Source organism: Cicer arietinum, chromosome 6 (genome assembly GCF_000331145.2).
Source record: "Cicer arietinum cultivar CDC Frontier isolate Library 1 chromosome 6, Cicar.CDCFrontier_v2.0, whole genome shotgun sequence".
Classification (NCBI taxonomy): Eukaryota; Viridiplantae; Streptophyta; class Magnoliopsida; order Fabales; family Fabaceae; genus Cicer; species Cicer arietinum.
This window is the reverse complement of record NC_021165.2, coordinates 64,904,161-64,917,689: the sequence shown is the minus strand read 5'-3', so window position 1 is coordinate 64,917,689 and position 13,529 is coordinate 64,904,161. Positions and strand designations below refer to the sequence as shown.

Genomic DNA, 13,529 nt, shown 5'->3' with positions numbered 1-13,529 from the left:
AATTTAGTAATAAATATATTTAATTAAAATTTATTTTAGTTGGAAATCGAACTCTAATATACACTAGCATTCAATTCAATTTTTGTTGAAGCTGGTTAACTACTTCGGTAAAATTACATTGGTAGTGTACCTTATATTAGATTAAGAGTACGGTGATAACAAATTTCTTTAAGTATGTACACACATGTATAATTTTGAATTTATTAAAAAAAGTTTAATGTTATATCTTATGCAAATTAATAACAAAGCAATTAAGTTAAAAAAAAAAAAAAAGGATCGATCATTACCAACTTCTTGAGACATTGTTGGGCATGATGATAACAAAACGAGTGCAATTAATAAACTGAAAACCAAAACCAGCATAGCAAGCTTTGCCATTTTAATTTATGTTTTCTCGATTTATGCTGTGGAGTTGTTGTGGCAAGGATTAAGACAATCCCTTATATTTATAGACAGCTATGAAAATTAATTAAATAAGAAATTGGGAATTAAGTAAAAAATTAAAGAATTGAAAATATGAAAAGTAGTTTACTTTGACGTCATTGAAGAAACATCTCTTAAGATTCTCATTTTAGACATGTTCCTTGACAATTTCGAAAATAATTAAACCAATAAGAATGTGTCGTTTTATTTTACTTTGGACGTTTATGTGATCCCGTTTTGTGTCCATAGTTAGCATTTGATTTTTCAGTTGCTTCGAGAAAAATATGCTTTTCGGAGAAATCGATTCCACTCATGTTTGCAATGACGTATCAACTTTGAAAAAGGCATTTGAATATTTTATTTACTTGTTTGAATTAGAACGACAAACGTTGATTGACCGGAGGATCAGTCATGAATAATAAGGAAATTGAAACACTCAATTATACAGTTTGCATACATATAAGAACTGAAGGAAAACCAGACTTTATGTGTAAAGTTCATGTAAATGCCAAATTTAATTATATATTTGAGTTTTGAAACCATATATTGATTCATAATAAGCAAACTCATGTTTCAACTACTTCTACTCTTCTATTTCCTTTTCATATCTCATTGGACATTTTCTCACTTCGGTATATAATTCAATATGAAATACTGATTAATATTGCCAATTAATATTTATTGAAAATAACATTAACAGTTAATAATTTTACTCCTAAAAGAATGTTCATGATTTATGTTGCCATTGAAGAATTATACTGATAATTTGTAAAAGATTCTACACAGCTTATATCATTGTAAAACTGAATCAATAGTTATTCATTCAATTTGTTTTTTCTTTACATAATTACTCATTCAAACCTTTTCATAGATTCAATCCACTTGAGATAATCTTATTCGAGACTTCTCTCTACAAAATATAAATAGCTCTTCTAATAGTGATTTGAAATCGGTTTTACTATAAATGTGAGACCCTTTCCACTAAGTCATAGTTACTCATTCAATTTTATTTTATGAGTTTCTAATATGTCATATCTATCGTATATAATTTGTCAAAATCTTAATTTGTTTTGGCACAACATACGGGTGAAATATTAATTAAAAAATAAAAAGAAAGATTGAAGTGCACTATAAAAGTTTGTTATTATGACTTGAAAGGATCAAATTCAAATCACCTTAAAGACTTAAATAATCATTAATTTCATTTTGATTCATAATAACTTCTCTTTTCCTAATTTTAAAAAATAACTATAAATTGCAACAATTGAGAAAAGTCATCAAATTCAAGTTTTTAAAATTGGAGCAAATTGGTCGCTTTTAGTTTGTTAGGTCCAATCTTGTTTAAATTGTAGTACGGTTGAATTGGATTTTTTATTTATAAACAATCCATTTTTTTTAAAAATATCGACATATTTTTTTTAAAAAAATTATATATTAATTTTTTTTTATTTAGTTAAAAATTATTTTACAAATAACGACTTCTTTAAAAAAATTTAAGTCTGACAACATTTTTAATTAATTTATTTTTAATTAAAAAAGTCGTCTTTCGAAAAATGAACTTCTTAAACTAATTTTTTTAAAGTTAACGATATATATATATAATTCTCTTTTAAAAAGAAGACTTCTTTAATTAATTCCGTTCCAAACTTGTGTTTCTTTAAAAAAAGCATCATTACAAAAACGACTTTTAACTAAATTAAAAACAACATCAATTTGCTATATAGTTTTCAAAAGAGAATATAGATTTTTTTTTTAAATTGAATTATTAAAAAAAAAACTTTGAATTGGTTGAATTCCACTTAGTTTGATATATTTATTATTTTTTAGTGTTTAGTGATTAAATTTTATCTTAATTATTCAATTCAATTATGATTGAACTAATTGAATAATAATTTAGAGGATTCCCCATTCGTTAAAACTTCTCATTTTTCACATCTAATCATAATTTTTTTTAAATAAGGTATATTTAGAGAAAAAAAAAAGCAAAGTTTATTATTTAAAAAGAGAAAATACCAAAAGAAAATAAAATTAGGTTGATTATGGATTCTTTACCTCAAATTTGACACTTTAGAGAGAGTAACGTAAAATATGTCCATCGTTAAAACTATTTATAAAAAAACAAAAACAAAATAAAATAATTAATTAATGATATTTTTTAATTAATATTTTAACAGAGTTATAATTTTTTATGCATTTGCATGTGTCAAATAGTTTTATTTTCCAATATATAACTATTGAAATTACATACTTTGCTTTTTTACAAAGACTTATTCGTTATAGAAACATAGACTCTATTCCTAAAACATTATTTTCAATTGATGATTTGAAAAATTGAATAATGAATAAAGTGATTGGCTTCAATTATTTAACGAAGTTCAGTAAATTATTGAATAGATCATAAGTATCTCAATTCCATCATTGATTGAATAATATTAAGTTATGTTTTACTGTGTAAGTAAAAATTAGAGGATTAAGACCTGAAAGCCGAATAATATGATAATAAATTATATCAAACTATATTATCTGTAATCCTAGTATTTATTAAAACTTCTAATATTATCCTATTTTTCTAAAAAGTATGTCAACTAAATCCAACATACAGTCCCAACGCCTACAGTAGACAGGACTAGGCCAATCAGCCAGCTTAACCAAGATTGGTTGGGCCTGATCCAATTAACTAATGAGACCTCATTTGTCAATTTTTTGAACAAGTCAATGCTCTAGGCTTTAGGCTTTAGGCTTTAGTGGGGTGAGATTTTTATATAATTTAAAATACTTTTTTATTAAAAAAAATTATTTAATATTTTATTAAGATTTTAAAAGATTATAAATAATTTATGAGGTATTCAATTGAGATTTTTAAGTTTTTTTAAAAAAGTGCAAAAAATTCTAATAATATTCAGTTAAGATTTTTAACAACTTAAAAATTGTCTCTTGATATTTAAAAATATACGAATTTTTTTGGATTTTTTACTAAAATAGATTTTGTGGGACTTTTTAGTTAAAAATATGTATTCAACTCTCATTCAACAATCTCACTAAAATTATTGAAACTCATTCAACAATATTGCTCTTGCTTTTCACCATTTTTTAATCTCCTACCACACACCACACATGTCAAATTTTTATTTATCTTTCTCATCCTTTACGTTGTTTTTTCATCTTGCTAGTTGCTTTTACATTTCGGTTGTTCAATTTTTTTCCATGTATTCCTTTTATGTTGTTTTTGTTATTTTTTATTATTTTTTTATAAAAAAATTTGTAGGTTCTTCGTATATTCCTCACATTGACATGTTTTTGCTGGTACTTTATGTTATCATTGATTTTGTTAATTTCAAGTTAGTATGATGTTCGTTTAATAAAAAAAATTGATTTGCGTTCTTTATGTTTTGTCACGTTAGTATTCCTCTCAATTAACATGTTTTTTATGTTTTGTTTTATTTAATAAAAAAATAGTTTTGTCTTGTTAAGGATGTGATTGTCCTGTGTTATAATTTAAATAAAAATATTATTATGTCCCATGTTATAAGATTTAAGATTTAGGATTTAGGATTTGAGGTTATTATTTTGATCTTATAGGGATTTTGTTATAAACTAAAAATATTAATTTTTTTAAAATTTGTATTTTAAAATAGACACTAAAATTGAATAAAAAAGTTATTTAGGGACTAAAATGTTGAAAATTTATTATATAGGAGATAAAAACAATATTTTAAAATTTTATCAGAAGATATCATCTTCAAGATTTTGCACGTAATGGTAATGATCTACAAAAAGAAAAAGAATTGTTCAATTTTAAAAAATATCATTGATATGATGTTTGATATATTTAAATTGCAGTTCATAATCTTTAAGTTAGTGCCTCCATATTTATTTAAGACACAAACATAACTTGTATTGGCATGTGCAATACTTCACAACTTCAGATGAATTTCCAATTGAAGCTGTAAATTTATCTTCATCTCAGATATTATAAATTGAATATTGTAATTATGAATCTAATGTTCAAATCCAAGAGCCTAAATGCTAATTTTGGAGGATTATTATAGCTTGGTATATGTGGATAAATGCTATTTACAAGGACATGAAACTAAAAACTATTTTGTTGTTCAAAGATTTTTAAAACCATATAAGTTTTGTTTTTATTTTATTCAAATTTTATATTACATGTATTATATTTTGTCATTCAATATTATAAATTCATAAAATATTTTAAAATTTTCTGTAAAAAATCCATTAAAGATTTTTTTAAATGTTGATTATAAAGATTCTTTTAAAATCTATACATTTCTATACAATCTTTTAAAATTTCACGATTTTTCCTCCCAAAATTGTTTAATTCAATATCTCTCATCATTTCTTCTAAAAACATATTTTAATCATATTTTGTTTAATTTTTTTACCAAAATTTAAATTATTAAAGCTGGTATCTCTAGAATCGGATGTTAAAAAAAATATTTGTTAACGTCAAAGAAATCAATATTATAAAGCTAAAGTTTTTAAAAGTCAAATTCAATGTGACTTTGTTAATGTTAACCTATGATGCATAAGAATGAGGAAGGTACGGTATACGACATATTTTATAAAAAATTAAATTACAAATACGTCAATAATAATATGAATTCTTTCAAATAATTTAATTATGAGAATTAAATTATTCAATTTATAATACAAAACACAAATTATATTCATTTATAATAACAAATCAGTTTAATTACATAAATATAATATATTAATGTAGAAGAAAATCATCAATTTAATTCGGAATATAATAATGTGAAAAAGTAAAGTACCACAAGTATATAAGTGTATTGATACCAAACAAATTTTAGATACATATACTTTATCATTTATCATTTTAGAAGTATTCATATTAGAAGTATTCATACTTTATAGTCGTTGGCATGGTTTATGATTACAAAAATGTTAACAAGATTATTTGTTAGCACCTTTTTTATTTTCTTTTTTTGAAAGCAAATGTTCTCATTTTTAAATTTAATTCAATATTAATTATTATTTTATCAATAATATCTTTAATTAATTATTTAAAAAGAATGGAAATAAGATAATAATTAATTGGCTATTATTATAGGAGAAAAACAGGCTATTAATTAAAAAAATAGACAGGATGACAAAACGTTAGTGCCTATAAGTGCTCCTATTTCCTATAATTTTTAATTGTACTAATAATTAAATTGAAAATTAACCAACTATGTATCAGCAAACAAAAAAGAAAATTAACCAGCCATGTAATTTTTTGCTTCACTAAAAATTAACTCCATGTGACGAAATCATAGAAATACTTTTAGAGGCTAATTTTTATGAGCTGAATAGTGTACAACTTCTTAACGCATGAATGTAAAGGATACAAATCCATCGAAACAAACACATTGGCTATTTTACTTCCTACTTCTCTCAACCAAAGTGGGGTCTTTGCTTTTGTTTCACACAATGACGCCACGTGGCAACTCCGTAGCAAAAGGTCAATTTGGTCATTTAAAACTCTCTAGCAAATTAACCAACGAAATCATGGATCATATGTCCTCCAAATTGATGTCTAAGCTCTACCTCATGCTGTAACTGTTGTTGTACATTTTCAACGCCATGTCTCAAACCCAATGTCAGTGACACAGAACCACGTTGATATGGCATAAAACCACCCATCACTGTTGTTGTATCCATGTTTTCTGTAATCTCATTTTCCAATTTCGACCTTTTCTCTTTAATATTGTTCCATTGCTCTTTATCATTTTCAACATTGTTAATGCCTGTTGAAGATGATGACCCCATTTCCATACATTGAAATTCCTTTTCTGCCATTCCATTTCTTCCAACTCCTCTGCTTGCCTCATTTTTAGTACTATTGTTCTCACTTTCTGTTATTCCTTTTGATTCAAGCATGTGTATTTCTTCCACCATTGGTTTCCACACTCGAACTCGCGCGTTTATAAACCAATTTGATACCTACATTCAATATTAGTTTATATCAATTTCGTCGTGGTGAAAATTCAAATTTAGTTCATTTAATGTTTTAATCCAACATGAGAGGATTATATTAAGACTACTTATATACTCCATTCATGTTGGATTTAAAAACAGAATTCAAATCCATAAAATTTCACATTTACTTACGTTATGCAATTCGGACTATCTAATCAAATCAGGATCAAACAACTCATATTCCTTCTTTGTAAATAGGATTCAAAGCACTAGATCAAAATGTAAGTTGTCTTGATGGACTAGATTTTTCTCACAACCAATTTGATGAAGTACATTTTCGTATATAATATTTTTCATTTTCATTCATCACTTTTATTTTTCAATGATAAAAAAAGTAATAAAATGAAATAAAAACATTTCACAAATTTTGGGAAGAGAGTATAACAAAATTAGTAGCATTTTAAAATTATTAATAAAAAAAATATGAAAATCGAGAAATAAAACAAAAACAAATCAAGCAACAATTATTGATTTAAAACTTCAAAGTATGGTTAAAAAACAATTTTGCTTAAAAGACATCGAAGAGAGCATATAAAAATGAATATTAAACATTAAAGACATAATAATAATGCATTCAAAAGGTGAATGAGTAGACCCCCACCTGGTTTCTTGATAGACCTGTTTGTGTAGCTAACATGTGTTTATCCGTGTCCGTGGGGTACCTGAAATCAAATTCAACAACAAAAATAAAAATCTCATAAATTTCAATGTCTTTTGGTACATCAATTTTAATCAAACACTTATTAGTTAAAAAATTCAGATTATAAAAAAAATAAAAAAGAGGAACATACGGATGAAGAAAATGTTCAAATAACCAAGCTTTAAGAATTGCCACAGAACGTTCTGGCAAGCCTCTCTGGGGCCTCCAAACATGTTGTTGAGGTTCAACAAAGTCAACATTACTATTACCTCCAGAATAATTCTTTTGAATGCTATGGTTCATGCACCTTATCCTTGTCACATTATTGCTACTGTCAATTTTACTACTGCTGCTTGTTATGGTTGGTGGTAGTATTGAAAAGTCCTCTCCCAATACTTGACATGTAATCTTTAGTTGATCTGTGATCGAATTTTTAAGTGATTTAAAGTGTTTTGATAGTGACTTGAGTGCCAAGGAAATGTATGGTGTTGCTGAACTTAGACCTGCTACTGATTCAAAAGATGAAACAACCATTTGCATTTGTTGATGGTATTGCTTGTGTCTTCTGCTAACCTATCATGCCACATGTTGCAACATTGTCAATACCATTTCTACACAGTGGTTTGTTCAGATTTTGAGAACAGAGAAAAATTTAATATAAAATCAGATATCATATATATTAAATTTGCTCATAATACAGTGTCTTATGTCAATTTTTGTGACTAAAAACATTTCTATTTTAAGAACTATAGTCTATTCTAGTAAAACATGTATTTTAGTCTTTGAATTTTTTTGTTTTAGTCTCTCTTTCAACTTATCGGTTTCTATAATACAAAACTGCATGCTAACTCTAAAAGCATGTGGTTTTGATATTTATAGAGACCGAAATGCTGGTAGATAAACTAAAGACAAAGTTCGAGATAAATAAAGAGACTAAAAATATATTTAACTCTTGTATATATACAATTTGAAACTAATAAAAACAAATTGTTTGAACAAATGTATGGCTACAATAACAAAATGAAGAGATTTGGTTAAGAAGACAAAAAGTAGTATTCCTATATTCAATCATGTAATATACTGATTAAGACAAAAAGCAATTTGTGCTTTTTGCACAGAAGTTATAATTATAAATAGATTTTTTTTTTGTGTTGCTTTTCTCTGTTTCACTTTTTTGTCTCCCCTTTGACATATGTTATTTCTATTCATCTCAAGGTAAATAAGAAAGTTCTTTATTACAAGCAAGAAAAGTTATTTCATATTGTAAATTTTTAAAGTAATTGAAACATGCTCTCTAACAAACAGTATTTCCATGCATATACATACTCCTCTCTGCAAGACTCTAATCACTACAAAATTTCATATAATTATGAGTTGTATTAACTTACAGCACATGATGACATGTTTAATACTGTTATAACAACCACAATTATTATAATAGCAACAAGGTAGGGTATTCCCCAAAATTCTTTCATAAAGTTTTGAATAAAATAGTTTTAAAAAATGAACACACATGCAAAGATGAAGGGTTATCAAAAAGTACTGTTCTTGCTTGGATTTTGGACCAAATAAAATGATTTATAAATAACTAGACAAGATGTGAATCACTGTTTGTTTAACTTTTTAGTAACAAAGATTGAGTTTATTCACACTAGAAGACAACATGCGTCATTCACATTTTATTCTCTGCAATGCCTTATAGTAATTCAAACCAAGTAAAAAATCTGACTAATATGGTACAACAAAAACTGGCATCATCTTAATCTCTTTGAATCTATTCACTGTTAAGAATTGAAACCATTTTCTTTTTAATATTTATCATGTGTGAATGAATATACATGTATCACTCATGTGAATAACAAATTAATATATGATAAGAAAATCAACTTTTACCAAAAAATTTGGTTCCAAGGCACATTGACTTTCCATAGTTTCTGTTTTCATTTCACTTAAACTAACAAACATGAAAGAATATAGGTCCAATATTTTTCTTAACATTTTTTTACAACTTTTCAAATTAGATCTAGAATTTTTAGAAATTTTGAAAATGCCAAACATTGTTTTGTTGAAAATGAAAAAATAAAAATAAAAAATGTTTTCAGAAAATAAATGGAGATTTAAGTTATAATAAATAGCTCAAACGACAAAGTCAAATCAAAGCTAAGCTGATTTCACCGCTATGCCGACCCCCACACAAACAGAAGACAGAATAAAGATAAACAAATTTGGAACTATACCCATCTAGCACTTCAAGAATATAAATAATTCCAAATTGGGAAATTAAAATAAACTATCGTTTGAGAATAATGAAAACATTTTTATTTAACATATAAACCAATAACTTGTTAATGATATTCTAATTTTGTAAATGGCTTAGAGTAATACTGGTAAAAATTAATTTTGAATATAAAAAAGCAAGTTCAATGAAAATTCAGAAGTGGTTTATTTTAAGCATTATTTAATAAATTTTATCTTTTGAAGATATTTTAGGAATTAGCATAACAATGTGATTTTATCGGATGTAAAAATTTAAATATAAATTAATCTCTTTTCCTCTATATTTTCATGAGTATGCAGATATTGATTAAGAAAGAGTAGCTGGTTGACCTCTTAAAAATCATGTAAATTGTGGAATTGTAAGAACAAGACCAAATTTTAAAAAGAAAAGGAGAAGTTTTATAAAAAACATTAAACACAATATTAAAATTGTACATGAAAAAAAACCTAAAATTATAATAGATAGAAAGTTCAAAACATTAGGAACTTGTCCTATAAATAATTCATATAGGAATGTGTTCATCTAATTAAATATATAAATTGTTATAACTCATTTGTCTTTTATAAAAAGAACAAAAAGGAGTACCAAATACAAACACTACAATAACACATTTGTACACACAGGGAGCATAGTAGATGATGGGAGAATAAAAACATTGTAACCAACAATAAACAAAGAAACCCTACAAAATTAGCAGTATGTGTTAATAATGCAACTTTGTCTTTCCTAATTCTCTAGACATCAAACCTAGTTGTAATTTGTATCTTTGCAATTTAACATTTTATAAATAAATAAAAACAATAAAAAAAAAAAAGAGCTTTGAAATTGAATCCACAGTAAAAGACAGCTAATAACAAGTACTAGTATTAATAAAATAAAATCATTTGGCCATTTTTAGTTTAGGTTATAATAACAGTAAAGACAGTAAGTAAATTCCTGACAGACATTAATTAACTCTGCCAAAAAATTAAAAAATAATATTCTCTCAATTAAGACTAAATATATCAATTTTTTAAAAACCATTTATGTTTATATATGATTTGAGAATAATAATAATATATGAAGAGTGAAGAAAACCAACCTCTTGTTGCATGAACAGTAATTGAGCCTTATTCTTTTGGCACTCAGGCCGAGAAGAAGAAGAAGAGAGACAAAAACTATTCCCAGCATCAGCATCAGCAACACTATTCTCTTTCTCTTTTGAACCATACAACAACATAGAACCTGAATTACTACCACAAACACCATTTTCATCATCAACAACAACATCTCTAGAAACCCATTTTGGACCAGATTGACGACATCCACAACATTCTTCTAACAACTCTTGACAAGGTTTCAAAAACCTTGAACTTTTCAAAATTGTTGCATACCCAGTAAATGGTCCAAGAGGACCCACACTTCTATAACTACTATTACTACTGTTTGATGTTGTTGTTCCTATTATAATTGGTTCTTGATGAATCAATGTTTTCATCATATTTGAAGACCCTTGTTCAAAACTAGAAGGTGAAGGTAATTTTGATTGTGATGAAAGTGACAAGGATAAACCTTGATGAGGGTTACAATCACTCAAGAAAGTTCCCATGTTTTCAACAACACCTCTATTTGTCCATAGATTTGCTTGATTCTCATGAAATGGAGACATAGTAGTAATAGTAGCATTATGACTATTCACACCTCCCCAAATGCTATGCTGCATTAAAGAATGGGGAGTAATGGAAGAAGTTGCAATATCTTGCAAAGAACTATTACTATTACTATGATTATGAAGGTGAGAAGGCAAGAAATTTGTTTCATTTGGATGATAATTATAAGAAGAAGAATTGATGGTCCAATTATCAGAGATTTGATGAGATTGTTGTTGTTTTGAAGATGAATGGTGGAATGAAGCATATTGAGGAGAAGTTGAGAAACTATTTATCATTTGAGATGAATAAATTTGTGCTTCATCATCATCATCATCATCATCATCAACAACCATGTTATTGTTGTTGTTTCTAAGTTGAAGAAGATCCAAGTTGAACCCTGGTTGTGCTACTTGGTGTAATGATAATAATTGTTCCATGTTGTTGTCTTGAAAATGATTCTGAAACCTCAATTTGTCACGCCTTATTTGCTGAGCTACATGCAATTCTGGCCTTAAGCTACTCATTCCACCAAACAACTTTTTCAAACCCTTGCCTTTCAATTAATCACCTGCCATAAATATAAACTTTTTTTATATTGTCATTTCATTCAAAACATCTGTAAAAAATTATTCTCTAAACTAAATATATAAAAAATATAAAAAGTGGAAGACTATAGAGTTGGAACCTAGTGTAATATATATATATATATCCTTCCAATGAATCTATGCTTATTTTATTATTATGTGTCGGTAACATATAGAAGATGAAGCACACGCTCTAGACCTTACTCAACAAGAACAGGTTAAGCTCTAAAATATATGGCATGCATGAGTAAATTGTAAAACCCTAACAACCTTGATCTACCGTACAACAACACTAATATGGATCTAGTTGTTGTTTTCAAAACTTTCATATTAACCAACCACTCAAACAATTAATGATCTAGTATACGTACTTACAAGTAATTAATAAATAATATGAGAAATAAAAAAGTGAAGGTTGTTTGTGAGAAGCAAGGAAGAGAAATTTGATGATGATGTTGTTGTTGTTGTTGTTGTTACCTTGGAGTAAGTTGGATGAGAAAAAAAAGTGAAGATTCCGGTTTGAAGAAGGAAGTGGGAGGAGAGAAATTTGGTAGCTAAGATGTGAAAAACAACAATGATTGCTAAACCGATTTGAAGACGTTAGCTTTCACGTCTAAATTAACGTCAACTCACCTTTTTTTATTTATTTATTTTCTTATTATTATTATTAATGAAATTTTGAGGAACTGAGGAAATGTGTAGTGACGCTCTTGTGACTTGTGAGTTGTGAATGGGTGGGGATAAACTCCAACATTTGTGGTCCCTTCATAGTTTCTCAATTGCATTCTTACTTTACTTCACTCTTTATTTGAGTACTTCTACACACTCATTTTCATTTTCATTTCTAATTTTGTGTTTTATTTCTCTAGAGTACTCTTCACTCATTTTTATATTAAACTTGTACTAACCTCTCCAACTTCAAGTATCTTGGTTTTGTAATTCTCATTGAAAAGTTAAGGCAAGGAATTAGTTAATATTCATAATTAATGATTTTTTTTCTTCAATAATTATACTACGGAATAAAAAATGTATTTTAGTTATGGATTTTTTAACTTCTCTAAAAAAGTATTAAGTATAAAATTGAATTTATTGTGAGTTATTAAATTAATGAAAACATAAAGCAGAATAATAAAAGATAAATTCGTTGCGAGATAAAATAATAAATTTGATTGAAATGTAATGATAAAGCTAACCTATTGGTAAAGATATTGTGGCATACAAAATCTAGCATTGAAAGACCTCTTTCGAATGATATCGTAGAAAGTGTGTAGATTTATATGTTAATGGATGTGTGTGACGCCCAAAAGTGAAAATAGGTCAGATCGATTAATAAGAGTTTATGGCTTAGCTTACAACAGACAAAAGTCATGTCATACATTTTTTTAAAGTTTATTTGGCTAAAAAGATCAGGCTAAAGCCAATAAAAATAAGTCTTTTTGGCTTATTTGACTATATTTTTTATATGCAATCATCTACTACAAATTGGACCTCATTCTTCTTTAGCATTAAATAATTGGTAATAATTATTTTATAGTTTACTTATTAGTATACAAATATAATTTGTAACAAAAAATATAATAATATAAAGTGATACAGGTTATAGTTATAAAAAAAGGAATTAGAAGAGTGAATATAAATAGGTTTTTTAGCAGGAAATCTCCATAAGGCAAAAGTCCAATTGATCAAGTCAACACCAATTTCTCCATTCCATTTACACGACACACACCAACACAAAACACACGCATCAATAAACTAAGAGAGAAAAGAAAAGAAAAATGAAAGGGACTTAATAGGAGAAGAAGGCAAGGGTGAGAGAGAGAGGGAGAAAAGAAGAAATGAGAACATTTTGGCAAATTAATCAAGAAGAAAAGAAAAGAAGAGCACACATTTTTCTTGCTATAAGCCAAAGAAGAAAGAGTTAGGAGTATCATCATCTTCTCCACTCTTTCGAAAATTAAGAGGTGGATTATCTT

The 13,529-nt window shown here is 26.8% G+C and overlaps 2 protein-coding genes across 4 annotated transcripts in view; both read right to left on the bottom strand.

The window, feature by feature from the left end:
• LOC101501720 (alpha carbonic anhydrase 7) overlaps window positions 1-435 on the bottom strand; it is a 2,285-nt gene extending 1,850 nt beyond the window's left edge. The window contains exon 1 of the mRNA XM_004505985.3: window positions 288-435. Coding sequence (XP_004506042.1) covers window positions 288-378 — 91 coding nt within the window. The 5' untranslated portion in view covers window positions 379-435. The remainder of the gene's footprint in view (window positions 1-287) is intronic.
• A 5,220-nt stretch (window positions 436-5,655) lies between these two features.
• LOC101502049 (BEL1-like homeodomain protein 7) lies at window positions 5,656-12,260 on the bottom strand. 3 transcript variants are annotated; one of them, XM_027335558.2, is made up of 5 exons: window positions 11,928-12,260; window positions 10,423-11,540; window positions 7,215-7,636; window positions 7,025-7,085; window positions 5,656-6,387 (listed from the first exon to the last, which is right to left on the bottom strand). In XM_027335558.2, the coding sequence occupies exons 2-5, from the start codon at window positions 11,494-11,496 to the stop codon at window positions 5,938-5,940; spliced, it is 2,007 nt and encodes a 668-aa protein (XP_027191359.1). In that variant the 5' UTR covers window positions 11,497-11,540; window positions 11,928-12,260; the 3' UTR covers window positions 5,656-5,937. The 3 variants fall into 3 exon arrangements, with proteins under 3 accessions (XP_027191359.1, XP_004506044.1, XP_004506043.1); XM_004505987.4 differs by having other exon boundaries at window positions 11,932-12,260; XM_004505986.4 differs by having other exon boundaries at window positions 12,034-12,259.
• Between the last annotated feature and the right edge of the window lie 1,269 nt (window positions 12,261-13,529).